Raw genomic sequence first — 14,810 nt, 5'->3', positions numbered from 1 at the left:
ATCATCTAAATATACTAAATACTATTTTATGGCCAAATATATCTAAATACCAATGCCAAATATTTGATACAAAATTATTTCTTCTTACAATAAAACTCTTAAGATACAATTAAATAATAGTAGGTGTTCTTACATAATCAATATCTGTTATTTCTTCAGATCCAAAAAATGATATTAAACTGTTTAAAAATCCTTGATCCAATTTTACATGAAACTCTTGTATAAGTACTTGACAATACCTATAAATAAAAAATAAAATTTTAAAATAAATTATAACAATTTTTCTTAATATTTATTTATTAATAAATATTAAGAAAAATTTAAAAAGTTATAGAAATTAACTAACTCTTCTCCCACACTGGGTTGTATAAACAAAAATAAATACAGTAGAGCGTCGTTAATTGGAACGTTGGTAATTGAAATAGCCGGAAATTGGAATGATTTTCAGTCGGACTGTGTCGTGCTGAATCGAATGTTTTTGATACTAAATTTACTTCTAAAGTATAATTTTCATGTTTTTTATATTCTTCAATATATTTATTTTGTTTGTACAAAATGCAGAAATAATTTTTAACGATACGATAGCCTCGATTATTATTATAAAAATTTTCGTTTGGCTTAAAATCGACGAAAATTCAACAGGAAGCGATACGCAACGGAGAAAAATTTGAACATCGGACAGGTTAATGTATTTTTTCGTACAAAGTCGGAAATTGGAACAAATGACTAATTGGAACAACCCCAGTCTCCAATTGACGCCAATTTTCGACGCTCTACTGTACCTTCTATAACCGGTGACATACAACCCACACCTAAAAACAATATACAACGCAATTGCGAAGAAAAAGGGAATTAAAATCGCTTATTGGAGAAACCCTTCCATATACAGCCTATTGAGAAACGAAAAAGACGCACATAACCCGAATAGACTTCCGGGAGTATATAGTATCCCTTTACAAGACGACAAATGGCAAAAACAATTATTGTACATAGGGTCCACTAAACGCCCACTATGCACTAGAATAAAGGAGCATAAATCCGATATTACCCGCCATAAATACACAACGGCAGTGTCCACATATGCAGCTAACCTAAACATAACACCAATTTTTAATGAGGCAAGAGTGATCCGCACCACCCAACATCAAGAACATCTGAAAACTTTAGAAGAGATAGAAATTTACAAAGCCGATCGCACAACAACATGCATCAATTTCAAAAAAGAAGAAATGAATCTCTCGGCTGCTTGGCAATTTTTATTGGAAGAAAGGTCATAAATCGTTAAACGTCACAAGTAATTAGCATAAGATGCACGCATCGTTTTCCCAACGGAATAAAAGAAATTTAAATGTTTAGAACGGCATGCGATTGCCGCACGTACTTGAACTTTTAGAAGCAGAACATGTTCCATTTATTTAAACTATTCAATTATCGAATCTGGTTCCAGCAATAAAAATTGGCCTGAGGAAGAGCCCAGGAGGGGCAGCAAAAATGTTTGCCATTTTGAAATTATTTCACGCCAGTTATCGGTTATAGAAGGTATTTATTTTTGTTATAGAAATTATAGACAATGACCACACACTTTAAAAAACAACAAAGATATTTCTTTTAATGAAGCATAAACTTTAAAATAAACAAGTTCAGATTTGTTGCCATCTTAAGAACATTTACATATAATGAATTTAAGTTCATTATAAACTGTAAATTATTACAAACTAAAATAATAATGAAATACTAAGATGTATTTACAAATATACATCAACGAAACCTGATAATATAAGTAAATACACTCACAATGGCCATAAATGAATGGGATAAATTTGGTACTAGAGCTAGACGTTAGGCGCCATCTCTTGTTAAAACTAGTAATTATAATATTTTAGTTAATTTAGAATAAACTGGAAGAAAAGAATCGGCCTGAAGTGGGATTTGAACCTGCAACTCCTGCTTACCAGACGGACGCGTTGCCAGTACTTTACCCGGACCTCTGTTCTGATCTCCTCTTCCAGTATATATAAGCCAAAGACATAACCATCGATGGCTATTATGGTGCTGACTGGGGACGCATCCGCGCCCACGGCCAGCAACATCCACCCAGGCAGCTCAGTCGGCCATCACAAAGACAAGGCAAAGATATACAAATATACATCAACGAAACCTGATAATATACCTGGGCTGATTCTTTTCTTCCTGTTTATTCTAAATTAACTAAAATATTATAATTACTAGTTTTAACAAGAGATGGCACCTAATGCCTAGCTCTAGTACCAAATTTAACCCGTTCATTTCTGGCTGTTGTGAGTGTATTTAAGATGTATTTATAATTACATATAATTAAATCAAATATGTTAAAAAACATTCTGTATTACACAGTCCATGATCAAGAGTCAGAAGTGAATAAGCATCCAAGTATATAAAATAAATTTTTGATTAGCTAATTTTTGACTGACTTCCATCATAGATTGTAAATAAAATAATTAAATTGTAATTCAAATATATATTTTCATTATCATCTATACAAACTAACCACTACATAATGTAAAAACTGGAATTTTCATTAAAAACAAAATAATTAAAATTTACACATTTAAAAATACATACTTGAATTGTTTTACAGATGTAAATTCTGTCTTTTGAATGATTATACTTGCTTCAGTAAATGGTTTTGGTGCTAAAAAATTTCAATTAAAGAAAATATTGTTAATATTTAATATATAGTACTATAACATTTTGATTTTTTTTAATAGTATGTTTATTATGACTTTAACAAATGCTAAGAAATTTTAATTATGTGAACAAAATATAAATTATATTTGAATTTTTTTTAATAGAAAAAACTTAACAGCTGAAGTAAACTGAAATTTGAATATAAAACTTAAGTTTGTATAGCAAACTGTTTTAGTTATGTAAATTCTTTTTTAAAACTTGAATAATTTCTTTTTAAAATTTGTAATTTTGTATTTTGAAAAATTTTCAAAATTGAAGAGTAACTATCATTCAATTTTTATTAAACATAAAATTAATTATATTTTATTTAAAATTTACATAAGAGTATTGATTTTTTAATTACAAATATACATTTTAACATATATTTTATTTAATTATTTTTAACTTACTTATTTATTTAACAAAAAAGTTTCAATTTACTACACACATACATTTATGGGTCAGGCTGTACAAGCATATTACAGACAGCGTGACCCATACACTGGCCTGTATGGCCAGTGTATGGCCAGTGTATGGGTCACGCTGTACAAGCGATTAAACAACGATAAAAATCCCACAGCAAACACGTAGCATAAGCCTGAATCCATGCATGTGCTGCTACGCCCGTCACGAAGCTTGCAGTTCGTTCTAGTTTGAATATTTTGAAGGTTTGATGCATGTTCCTAACACATACATTTGAACAACATATAAAAAGAAAAAAATTCAGTCTAAAATTAAATCATATATTTTTTAAAAATTTGGCCAAGTTTTGTTTGTTTCTTTTAAAATGTGTTTCAGTTGTCTCCTGCCCACGTGAAAGAATAAATCCATTCTAAAGATTAGCTCACATTGAAAGTGAATAGTGAAAATGAATAAAAAACCAAAACCATTTTTATTCACTTAGAAAATTGGTTTGCACTAGAAAAAGTGAAAAGTGAAAATTTTCAATGTATTGGACTAAACAGGACAGTGCTAAACAGGGAAATTTGCTCTCATAACAACTATATCCATGGATAGTTAATAAAGTTTTTATCTTACCCTATTCATTAAATACTTCACAAGATTTAATGGAAAACCTTGTGAAAAGCTAGTGCAATGTTCTTTATTCTGGTGTTCATCTCTCAAGGATACTGGTATGTTTTATTTCTTTGTATTGTATATTATTTAATTTATATACTAATGTCTTATATACATATTATGTTAAAAAATGTTGTATTGATTCAAAAGTTCAAATTCAAATTTCAAGAGTTCTATAAATGTTGTTGTTTTTGTTGTTGTTAGATGTGATAATTCTGACAAGGGGATTTAATGGTTCTGAAAAACATTTTATCATGTAATTAAGATTTTTTGGACTACATGTTTGTTTGCCAATGTTTTTGTTATTTATTAATTTATATTGAATGTTTAATAGATGTAATTTGTAAACTTCAAATCACTTTAATATTTTGGTTTACTAATCATATTCTATTTATATCACTGAAATTAGGGATTAATGTATTGGAAACAAACCACCATACATCCAAAAGTAACATTAAGCATAATTTACTTTTATTTGTTTTACAGTATCTTTATTGAAATATTTCATGTACAAAATCATTTTCTGCATTCTAATTTCAGTGAAAGAGAAAAGAAAATAATACAGAAACAAGAAAAGGAAAATGACAGTTGACAAATACATATATAAACATTAACTAACTGCATTAATACTCACAATAAAATCAATATTGTATATAACAATATTCAATTAATAATCTTATCTTCAACAATCACAACAGCAAACTGTAAACTTTATAAAGATGTATAATTGTGATTATTTTATAAATTTTAAATCCTTTTCTTCCTCTTCCCTCATCCTATCCTCTTTCTAACTATACTAAAAACTATTTTCTGTCCTTATTTCCATTATCTAACTTTCCTCTGTCCATTAATTTTGTCTGATGAAGATAAAATGAAACCCTAAAGTTGCCTATTTTTTAATTAGTTACTCATTTTTACTGTAGAAAATTTTTCATGGATGACAAAATTAAAAAATACTTAATCAATCCTTTATGATAGGTCTTCAGACATCCTCACTCTGTTTAATTCCAATTAAAGAAAGAGCATTTATTTCTTTTTTTTTCCTCACGAAGACAAATGCAGTAACAGTAGATTTTAAACACTGGGCAAACTTTCATCCTTTATTCAGTTGGAACACTGTTTACATCGCACGTTTCGGGCCAATGTCCCTCTTCAGCCAACTAAACAACAAAAAGGTGTTTTTTACACAAGAAAAGAGTACAAACAAATATTTAAAGTAAACAATACAACAGCATACACAACACTCCATAAAACATACCTTATAATTGTCTGTACGTGTTACAAATACATGTGTACAAACAGCATAGCAGTTATTGGGGGTTGTTACCTCTTAAATGTTGATGTTAAGAGCTTGTATACTGGAATTAATGTTAAATATACATTTATATAATCAACTAAAAAGGTGGGTTTTTTCATTAAAAGACTGGACTGCACCTCGTTCGAAAGCATAAACAGAGTACGAGTAGTCCAACAGCAGGAATCTTTATAAAATTCCATAAAAGTTTTTAATATCAATCTGTGGAAATGTATCAAATTATTTTCTACAGATCGTATTTACAAAAAATATACCTGAAATTTGTCTACCGGCATGTTATCTGGGAGTTCCCTTGCATAGTGACTACAGTTGTTTCCGTATACAGATCTCACACGCTGCTGCTTCAACTGCGTAATTTGGTTTTTTAATTTGCATACATTTGGTTAAGTACCGATAGGGCAGGTATTACTTCTAAGGAGTTTTCCCTTCCAACAAAATTATTCCGGAGCTTAACAACATTTTTTAGAGCTTATTGCTATACAACAGGTGCCCATTGCCAATTTTTTATTTCACTTTTGGATTTTAATATCTATCACTATGCAAATGACGTAATATCGAGCCTTGAAACAGTTTCGTATATTTTATAATATTTTTTATAACATTTTAATCCAATTTTCGCTGATTTTTACACTTAGATTAGTATTTATACAATTCTTGTTTTTGTTTTTATTTTTAATAATTTCTACACTTTCTTTGAATTTTCTATTATATGTCTTCTTTTCTCTATGTAGAATACTTATTTCATTATCATCGATTTTACAATTATTTAACACACTATGATCATGAAATACTGAATTTAGTCTATTGTACTTTAAGTCAGCTATATGTTCTTTTACTCTTATTTTAAGTTTGCGTTTCGTTTCTCCTATATAGAAGTTAGTGTTTTCACAAGTACATAGTATCTTATAAACTATGTTTTTCATATCATCTTTTTCTATCTTCTGTTTCTTTTTTCTTTGTTTAGCTTTAAGTCTGGAGAACAAATTTTCATATTTAGGGGCAAGCTTTATATTATTTTTCCTCATCTCTATATCGATTTCCTCATACAGATTCCTAATGTATGGGAAGCTGGCATATTTTATTCTTGGTTCAGTTTTTTTATCCTTTGTTTTAATCTTCTTATTAATTTTATTTTTCCATTTATTAATCAATCTGGTTGGGTACCCGTATAGAGCAAACTTTTTCTTTAATTCTTTAATATGTTTAAGTTTATTAATTTCTTTACTAGTTCTATACTCTGTACTTTCTGGTATTCCATGTTAAAAATATTTTGTTTTATATATAATGGTATATTTGAAGTATACTTTATTGTAGTGTTAATTGAAAGGTTCAAAGTCTAATTCGTTTTCATTTCTTGTTATCATAACGTCTAGATATCTTATACTATTATCGGCTACATTTTCTTCTTCTATTTTAAATTGAATATCCTTATCTATATTATTTATTATGTTTTTGATTGTGCTAAGTTTTACTTCTGCATCATTATATATAATTAGAACGTCATCTACATATCTTTTATAATATTTTATGCCTGTTATGTTATTGATCTCTTCATCGATATCTATCATTGTTATTTCAGCCAGTTTCGGACCTATGACAGCCCCCATGCTAATACCATTATTCTGCATGTAATATTCTTCATCTATCTCGAAATAATTTCTTATGTACTTAAATTCTATTAATTCTATGATATATGATTTTTCTTCTATTTTTTTAAGTTTATCTTCAATTAGTTCCCATTTTATCGATGGGTACATATTGATCACGTCTAGGCTAGCCATTTTTGATGTTTTTTCTATTTTAACATTTCTTAGACTATCCAAAAGTTCTTCTGTGTTTCGAATTATGATATTTTTTAAGTTTTTGTTTTAGGAATTTTTCAAGATTATATAATATAGCAAATTTAAAATCAACTATGGGTCTTACTTTTTCTCCCATTTTGTGAGTCTTAAGTTGCACATTCAGTTTGGTGTTCTGTCATTATCTTGGTTGAGGATAAACTCTTTCTGCTCTTGTGATTTTATTAAGTTTTTGCAGTTTTGTAAATCTCTTTTTTAATTCTTCATATAGAATTTCTTTCGGATTAATTGGTAGTTTTCGAAATTTGTTGCCTCCCACTATTTCTAGTTGTTTTAACTTAACCCAAATGTCGTTAAGCTCCGCAATAATTTTGTTGGAAGGGAAAACTCCTTAGAAGTAATACCTGCCCTATTGGTACTTAACCAAATGTATGCAAATTAAAAAACCAAATTACGCAGTTGAAGCAGCGGCATGTGAGATCTGTATACGGAAAACAACTGTAGTCACTATGCAAGGGAACTCCCAGATAACATGCCGGTAGACGAATTTCAGGTATATTTTTTGTAAATACGATCTGTAGAAAATAATTTGATACATTTCCACAGATTGATATTAAAAACTTTTATGGAATTTTATAAAGATTCCTGCTGTTGGACTACTCGTACTCTGTTTATGCTTTCGAACGAGGTGCAGTCCAGTCTTTTAATGAAAAAAACCCACCTTTTTAGTTGATTATATAAATGTATATTTAACATTAATTCCAGTATACAAGCTCTTAACACCAACATTTAGGAGGTAACAACCTCCAATAACTGCTGTGCTGTTTGTACACATGTATTTGTAACACGTACAGACAATTATAAGGTATGTTTTATGGAGTGTTGTGTATGCTGTTGTATTGTTTACTTTAAATATCTGTTTGTACTCTTTTCTTGTGTAAAAAACACCTTTTGTTGTTTAGTTGGCTGAAGAAGGGCATTGGCCCGAAAACGTGCATGTAAAAAGCGTTCCAACTGAATAAAGGATGAAAATTTGCCCAGTGTTTTAAATCTACTGTCACTGCATTGTGTCTTCACAAGAAAGGAAACATAAAACACAATTTCCTCAAGATAAAACAAAATTCTTTTTTTTTGATAATTATGAATCTTGCATCATAATTTGCCATTTTCCTTAAATACAGTTAGGTATGCTCGAACAAATGATACTACAATAAACAGTTATCATCTACAAAATCAAAATGTTACAATGAACATGAAGGAATACTATTGGCCAGCATAGCACACTCATGTGTATGACATCTTGAGGTTTGTCTGATTTGATTAGAACATTAGTCATTGTCTTTATTGTAGTTTGCAAGGTTCAAATAACTGTTTATTTGCATCTTTAGAAATAAAAATACATTTTAAAAATTATTCTGCTATATAATTTTAGCCATAAGCCAGCAAAATAGAGTGAAAAAGCTAATTAACTTAGACATTAAGAGATGAGAAAGTGAAAAAAGTGTAGATCAAAGTAATGATTATGTTATGACTAAATCAACGATCAGTATGATTTTAAAAAAAGAAGATATAAAAAGTGTACAGGTTGTAAAAGGAAATCTCTAAATTAAGCTGTTTATTTTGCAACATCATAGAACAGATGAGAACTATTCTATTAGTTTGGATTAAAGAAAAAACAAAGGCAGGTGATAATGTCAGTGAGGCAACTATCTGTAATAAGGCCAAACAATTGTTTGAAGAACTTGAGACTAAGACTTATAGTACAAGCAATGGTCCTTTAAAGAGTTTTTGGACCAAGGTATGGTTTACCAAATTTATGAAAATGATTGGATTACAGTGTTGTGAAACATGGTGAGGCTGTTAGCACAGATAAGGATGCTACTAAAAAATGGAGAAATTTAAGAAAATAATTGAGGAAAGTTGTTTCTCAGCAGGTGTTTAACTATAAAAAAACTGGCCTTTTCTGGATGAGAATGCCATGCAAAACATACAGCAAAGAGGAGGAGACCATCTTGTTAGGCCATAAGCCAATGAAAGACCAGCTTACATTGTTCTTTTGTGTCAATATGTCAGGAGACTACAGAGTGAAACCACTGCTTATGTACCATTCAGAAAACCCCGGAGCTTTTAAAAACAAAAAGATCCACCTTGGAGTTATGTTGCATTCCAACCAGAAGTCTTTTCTCAGACTGCATAACTGAGGTGTTTCTTCCTGCCCTAAGGTTTCCATATATGGCCTTGTTTTTCATCTATCAAACTCTATTCTTGAGATTACATAAAGACAGACAGACAAACAACAGTGGGAATTTATAGTCTACAATTTTTTCAAATTGCAGCCCAATTAAATTTTTGATTTTGTATTATATTTTTCTTGTTTAAATGGTTATGTTAGATGTAACTTTGCTCTAGGTTGTTGGCTTAGAACAGATTACATCTAACACACACATTTGAATGTAGGCTAAAACAAATGAGATTCTAGAACCAATTATGTTCATTCTAATACATCCGACTATATTTTGAAGTTTTGTTGTTCTTAATTTCACCACTCTATTGTGCAAGTTATTCGTCATCTTAAGTATATAGGAGTAATAAATTGATGCTATGATTTTTTAATTATCTTTCAACATAAATTAAGATTAGTATAAAAATGTTTTTCAGATAATTATTTATATTCAAAAATTTTTTCCTATAGTTTCATTTTATCAAATTTTATATAAATTTTTAGTATAATTACCATTATCTGCTACCACTGATTTTGGTGGTGGTACAGGTGCTATGACCACGGGAAAAACACAGTCTCTTAACTGGTTGTCAATCTGAAATAAAATAGACAAAATCATTTTAAATTAATTTAATTAAATTTAAATTAATTTTAACCAAAGTAGTGAATATTTATGATTAAAGAGATGAGTTCAAAATTTATATTCAGATATCTAAATATGACCTCACATTTTAAGTCATAACTTTTTTATTATATGACTCAATACTTTGAAAATATTTTAAAATAATGGAAATAAATAGTAATGATACGAAAAATATTTATATATAAGGGTTCAGAATCTCCATAAATTAATTCTACATGGTTGGATTTTGTGTTACAGTGGATTACCTCTTATATAATCTCTCTATGCACCGGAACTTGTAATAATAAAATAAACCGTTCTAACCTTTTATCCGGTGTCGTTCTATTTTTAGAATCGTTCTATTTACAGAAACGCAAACATTTTCACAGCCCCTCCTGGGTTCTTCTTCAGGCTTCGTCGAATAGGCCGTTAATATTCAAATAAATATTCAAATTTGAATTTTTTCGGAATATTAGCACGTGCAGCAGCTGGATATTCGTACTGCGCATGCTCGATGCTCCTCCCTTTAAATGCTGTTTTCTAGTACAACCTGCCATGCGCTCGATAGGATCATTTCCTCCTTATGATTAATGCAGGTGCTACGTAATCCAGCCTTAAATATCTCCATGGCTTCTAGCCATTTCAATTGCTGTGGGTTATAGCTGGGTATAATGATTTTTGCCGCATGCAGGTCCGCCGTTATCTCCTCTTCCGACGCGTACGTCACCAGGGCCGTAGTGTATCTACCGTGGTGTATGTCCGACTCGTGCTCCTTTAACCTCACTTTTAACGCACGTTTCGTGGAACCAATGTATGTTAATTGTCTATCGCACCTGTGATCTTCTAGCGGTATCATATATACTCCCGGAAGCCTTTCGGGGTTTGGTGGGTCTTTGCCGTTGCTTAATATTCTGAAGAGAGTCTGACATCTTCTGTACACGATGTTAATTCCTTGTAGGTTGGCCACGGTTTTGTAAATGGATTTCAGCACTGGATTGTATGTGATAGATATCCTTTCATTTTCTTCCTGTCTGATATTCAATGGTTGTGCTGTCTGATTATTTTCCTTTTGGGACTTCTTATGTCTTCTAGACAACTTTTCAATGAGAGCTTTGCTATAAGCCATGGATACAGCAAAGCTCTCATTGAAAAGTTGTCTAGAAGACATAAGAAGTCCCAAAAGGAAAATAATCAGACAGCACAACCATTGAATATCAGACAGGAAGAAAATGAAAGGATATCTATCACATACAATCCAGTGCTGAAATCCATTTACAAAACCGTGGCCAACCTACAAGGAATTAACATCGTGTACAGAAGATGTCAGACTCTGTTCAGAATATTAAGCAACGGCAAAGACCCACCAAACCCCGAAAGGCTTTCGGGAGTATATATGATACCGCTAGAAGATCACAGGTGCGATAGACAATTAACATACATTGGTTCCACGAAACGTGCGTTAAAAGTGAGGTTAAAGGAGCACGAGTCGACATACACCACGGTAGATACACTACGGCCCTGGTGACGTACGCGTCGGAAGAGGAGATAACGGCGGACCTGCATGCGGCAAAAATCATTATACCCAGCTATAACCCACAGCAATTGAAATGGCTAGAAGCCATGGAGATATTTAAGGCTGGATTACGTAGCACCTGCATTAATCATAAGGAGGAAATGATCCTATCGAGCGCATGGCAGGTTGTACTAGAAAACAGCATTTAAAGGGAGGAGCATCGAGCATGCGCAGTACGAATATCCAGCTGCTGCACGTGCTAATATTCCGAAAAAATTCAAATTTGAATATTTATTTGAATATTAACGGCCTATTCGACGAAGCCTGAAGAAGAACCCAGGAGGGGCTGTGAAAATGTTTGCGTTTCTGTAAATAGAACGATTCTAAAAATAGAACGACACCGGATAAAAGGTTAGAACGGTTTATTTTATTATTACAAGTTCCGGTGCATAGAGAGATTATATAAGAGGTAATCCACTGTAACACAAAATCCAACCATGTAGAATTAATTTATGGAGATTCTGAACCCTAGGTGATTGATTAACAAACATAATCCGTTCCAAGACTTTGTTCACTATCCGAATTTGATTAATTTGTTCTGGAGACCCCAAAAAATAAAAAAAATAAATATTTTCTTACTACATTTATTTATATGTAATAATAAAAATACATATATACACAGTCTTGCATTTTTATTAGTCATGTTTTTTCCATTTGTGGGGTGTTAAAGAATCTGTTAATGTTGATTGCTTCTTCTCTCTTCTTCAGGATTTTTCAGAAAGTAACTAGTAGCATTGTAATTGCAGGGATCCCCAAGCCTATTAACCTCAACCTGGTTTCAATGCCATTCTAAGACTGTTGTTCTGATATCCTCCCACTTCTTCAAAAGACATGTTAATAAAGATATCAGCATTAATCCTCTTTTTCAGAAGAAAACATATCTGCAGAGTTTCTTGGCATTCTTCTGTTATTAGATCAGTTTCAGGTTCCATTATGAGCTCTTCAATGTTCTTTATTTCTCAGATGTGATTTTTGTTACTCCTTAAGCTGCTTGAGTCTTCTTGATTGTACAGTATCTTTCTTAGATAAGATTGAACTGCGGCCTACTGTAGACCTGTTCAAGCCATACTGCCCAGCAACATCAGACATCTGCCCACTCTCTACCTTTGCTATTATACTCTCACCTTTCGAAAATAAAACCGACACAAAACTTAACGAGTGCGTCGCCGAGAGTCCTGCGAAATACTATAAAAGAATTGCTTCTGTCAGAAAAATAAAGGCTGGAATTACAACGGAGAGTTTCAAAGTTCAGAGAAAACTATCCAATCACTATATACTGGGTTGAGCATTGATGTCGATGTCTCCCAGCTCTGAAAAGTTTCGAATTGTTTGCCTGAAGACAAGGGAAGACCAATTGGTATTCATTATTATTTTATGTCACTTCTTGTGTTTGTTCTGTGAAGTGTTCATTATCTAAACATGTGTTCATTGTCCAAACATAAAAATCTTTTGCAAAAGTGTTCCTTATCCGATTTTGTTAACCAATCACCCACTGTATATGAAAATTCCAATGGTACATTTTACAGAAAGATTCAAGCCTCATTCAGATTCCAGCTGACCCAAAATATCAATATACCACTTAATTACAAGTAATGTGTCAATTAAATGCCCAATATCAGATGAACAAATCAAAAATGATTATGCGTGAACCAGGAAAAATTTGGTACTTTTGTGTGAAAAGTCATCTGGTAGGTTTCCTTTTTCTAATGCATGTCTCCCATGATATTACAAAGCCATAACATAGGAATGATTAAAACAAAAGTAGTCTTGACAAATATTTCAAATATAATTTTATCAAGATTCAATAATCATAAAAAAACTAACAAAAATTTATTATATACAGTAAATGTTTAATTATATCCAAGAAAATACTGCAGACTCACTACTTAGACAGCAATCTGCAATATTAAGATATTCAAGAATATTCTTGCTGCACATAATGATGCTGTCAAATACTGGTGATATTGATACCTAACATCAAATTTAAATTTATAAATACTTTCAAAAAATGAAATGTATTTCAAAATGCAACAATATTCAAAATACATTAATTGCAACAATGTTTGAAGAGAATTCCATTTCAGAAACCTTTGACATGAAGATAATCTATAGAAAAGATTGAAAACATTAGTCCTTCCATCCATAATTATTTAGTAGAGTTATTTATGGTTCTTTAAAGTGTTTTGTACTGTGTACTTATACTCTAATCTAGAGAACTATTCTGATGGAATCAATTGTACTGTTTACAAAGAAAATTCACTAACAATAATTTATAATTTGAAATATATTTGTATAGTTATAATTTGAAAATTTAATAGTGACTGATATTTATATATATGTGTGCAAGCATGCACATGCACAAGTATCAATCACTATTAAATAAAAAAATTTTAATACTTTAAATATGCAAATAATAATTATACTTTTAAACGGGGCGTGTTCATCAGTCGAGGCTGCTGGCGTTTTTTTCTTGTGCTCCTGGTCATCTATACTAAGCCTAAGCAACATACGTTTTTGTCTTTTTATTGCTGTTATAAGTTTAAATTTGTAACTTACTAAGATAAATTATTTCAATAATAACATCATTAATAAAAATGCAACATTCTCCACCTAAGCGGGGAAGGCCTTCAAAAAACCGTGCCAAACTGGATACCAAGAAGAACCAACCTCTTTCGTCAAATTCTAAGACAATATTAGACTTTAACTTCAATTCTGGAAAAAACCTTCATGAAGAACCTAGTGACGAAATGAATCCCATCTTAAATTCATCGCAAATAAGTGCAAATAACATTCCAGGTGAGTTAACCAAGTCTGACTATTATCTCTCTACTAAACCGGATAAACTTCCAGACACCTCTACTTCAGTGTTATGGAATAAAATATCAAATTTGATTAATACTGCTAATGACAAACTTTTTAGACAAATGGTTATGATAAAACAAGATCTAGAATCTATTCACGAAAATATCCGTGAAACGAAGGACCACCAGCTAAAAATGGAGAAACAATTAATTAACTTAAAACAACAGGTAGCTAAGTTACAAATTAACAAGGATTGCATTCAATTTAAAATGGACTCGTTAGTTAACGAACATCGCTATAATAACATTATTATGTACAACTATCCAAACCATAAAACCACCTCAAGAGCAGAAATACATAATTTTATTACTTCTCTTTTAAATATAAAAAATATAGCTCAAGAAGATATACTAGAGATAGTTCAACTGTCTAAAACGCCCAATATAACATTAAGAGTTACTCTCAGCAATAATCAAATTAGAGACCGTATTTTTACTACCATTATACGGAAAAAACAACAAAACTCGTTAGAAGAATGGAATAATTTACAAATTTCTCCGGACTTAACTAACAATTCAAGAGCTAGACGGAAATTTTTATTACCAACTTTCTACGAACTACGTAAACAAAATTCGCAGGTTAAACTGCGTAATGATATCTTATTAATCAACCATGAAAAGCTAACCTACAATTTA

General features: G+C 31.1%; 1 protein-coding gene across 3 annotated transcripts in view; it reads right to left on the bottom strand.

Annotated features, from left to right (window-relative positions):
- Vps13 (vacuolar protein sorting 13C) overlaps positions 1–14,810 on the bottom strand; it is a 273,667-nt gene that overhangs the window by 46,711 nt on the left and 212,146 nt on the right. For all 3 annotated transcript variants that reach the window (XM_067287043.1, XM_067287044.1, XM_067287045.1), the window contains 3 exons: positions 9,632–9,713; positions 2,602–2,671; positions 134–239 (listed from right to left, as the gene is read on the bottom strand). In XM_067287043.1, coding sequence (XP_067143144.1) covers positions 134–239; positions 2,602–2,671; positions 9,632–9,713 — 258 coding nt within the window. The remainder of the gene's footprint in view (positions 1–133; positions 240–2,601; positions 2,672–9,631; positions 9,714–14,810) is intronic.

This window comes from Centruroides vittatus, unplaced genomic scaffold (genome assembly GCF_030686945.1).
Source record: "Centruroides vittatus isolate TY-2023 unplaced genomic scaffold, ASM3068694v2 scaffold_435, whole genome shotgun sequence".
In the NCBI taxonomy this organism is placed as follows: Eukaryota; Metazoa; Arthropoda; class Arachnida; order Scorpiones; family Buthidae; genus Centruroides; species Centruroides vittatus.
The sequence above is the reverse complement of the archived record's forward strand: the minus strand, read 5'-3'. Positions and strand labels throughout refer to the sequence as shown.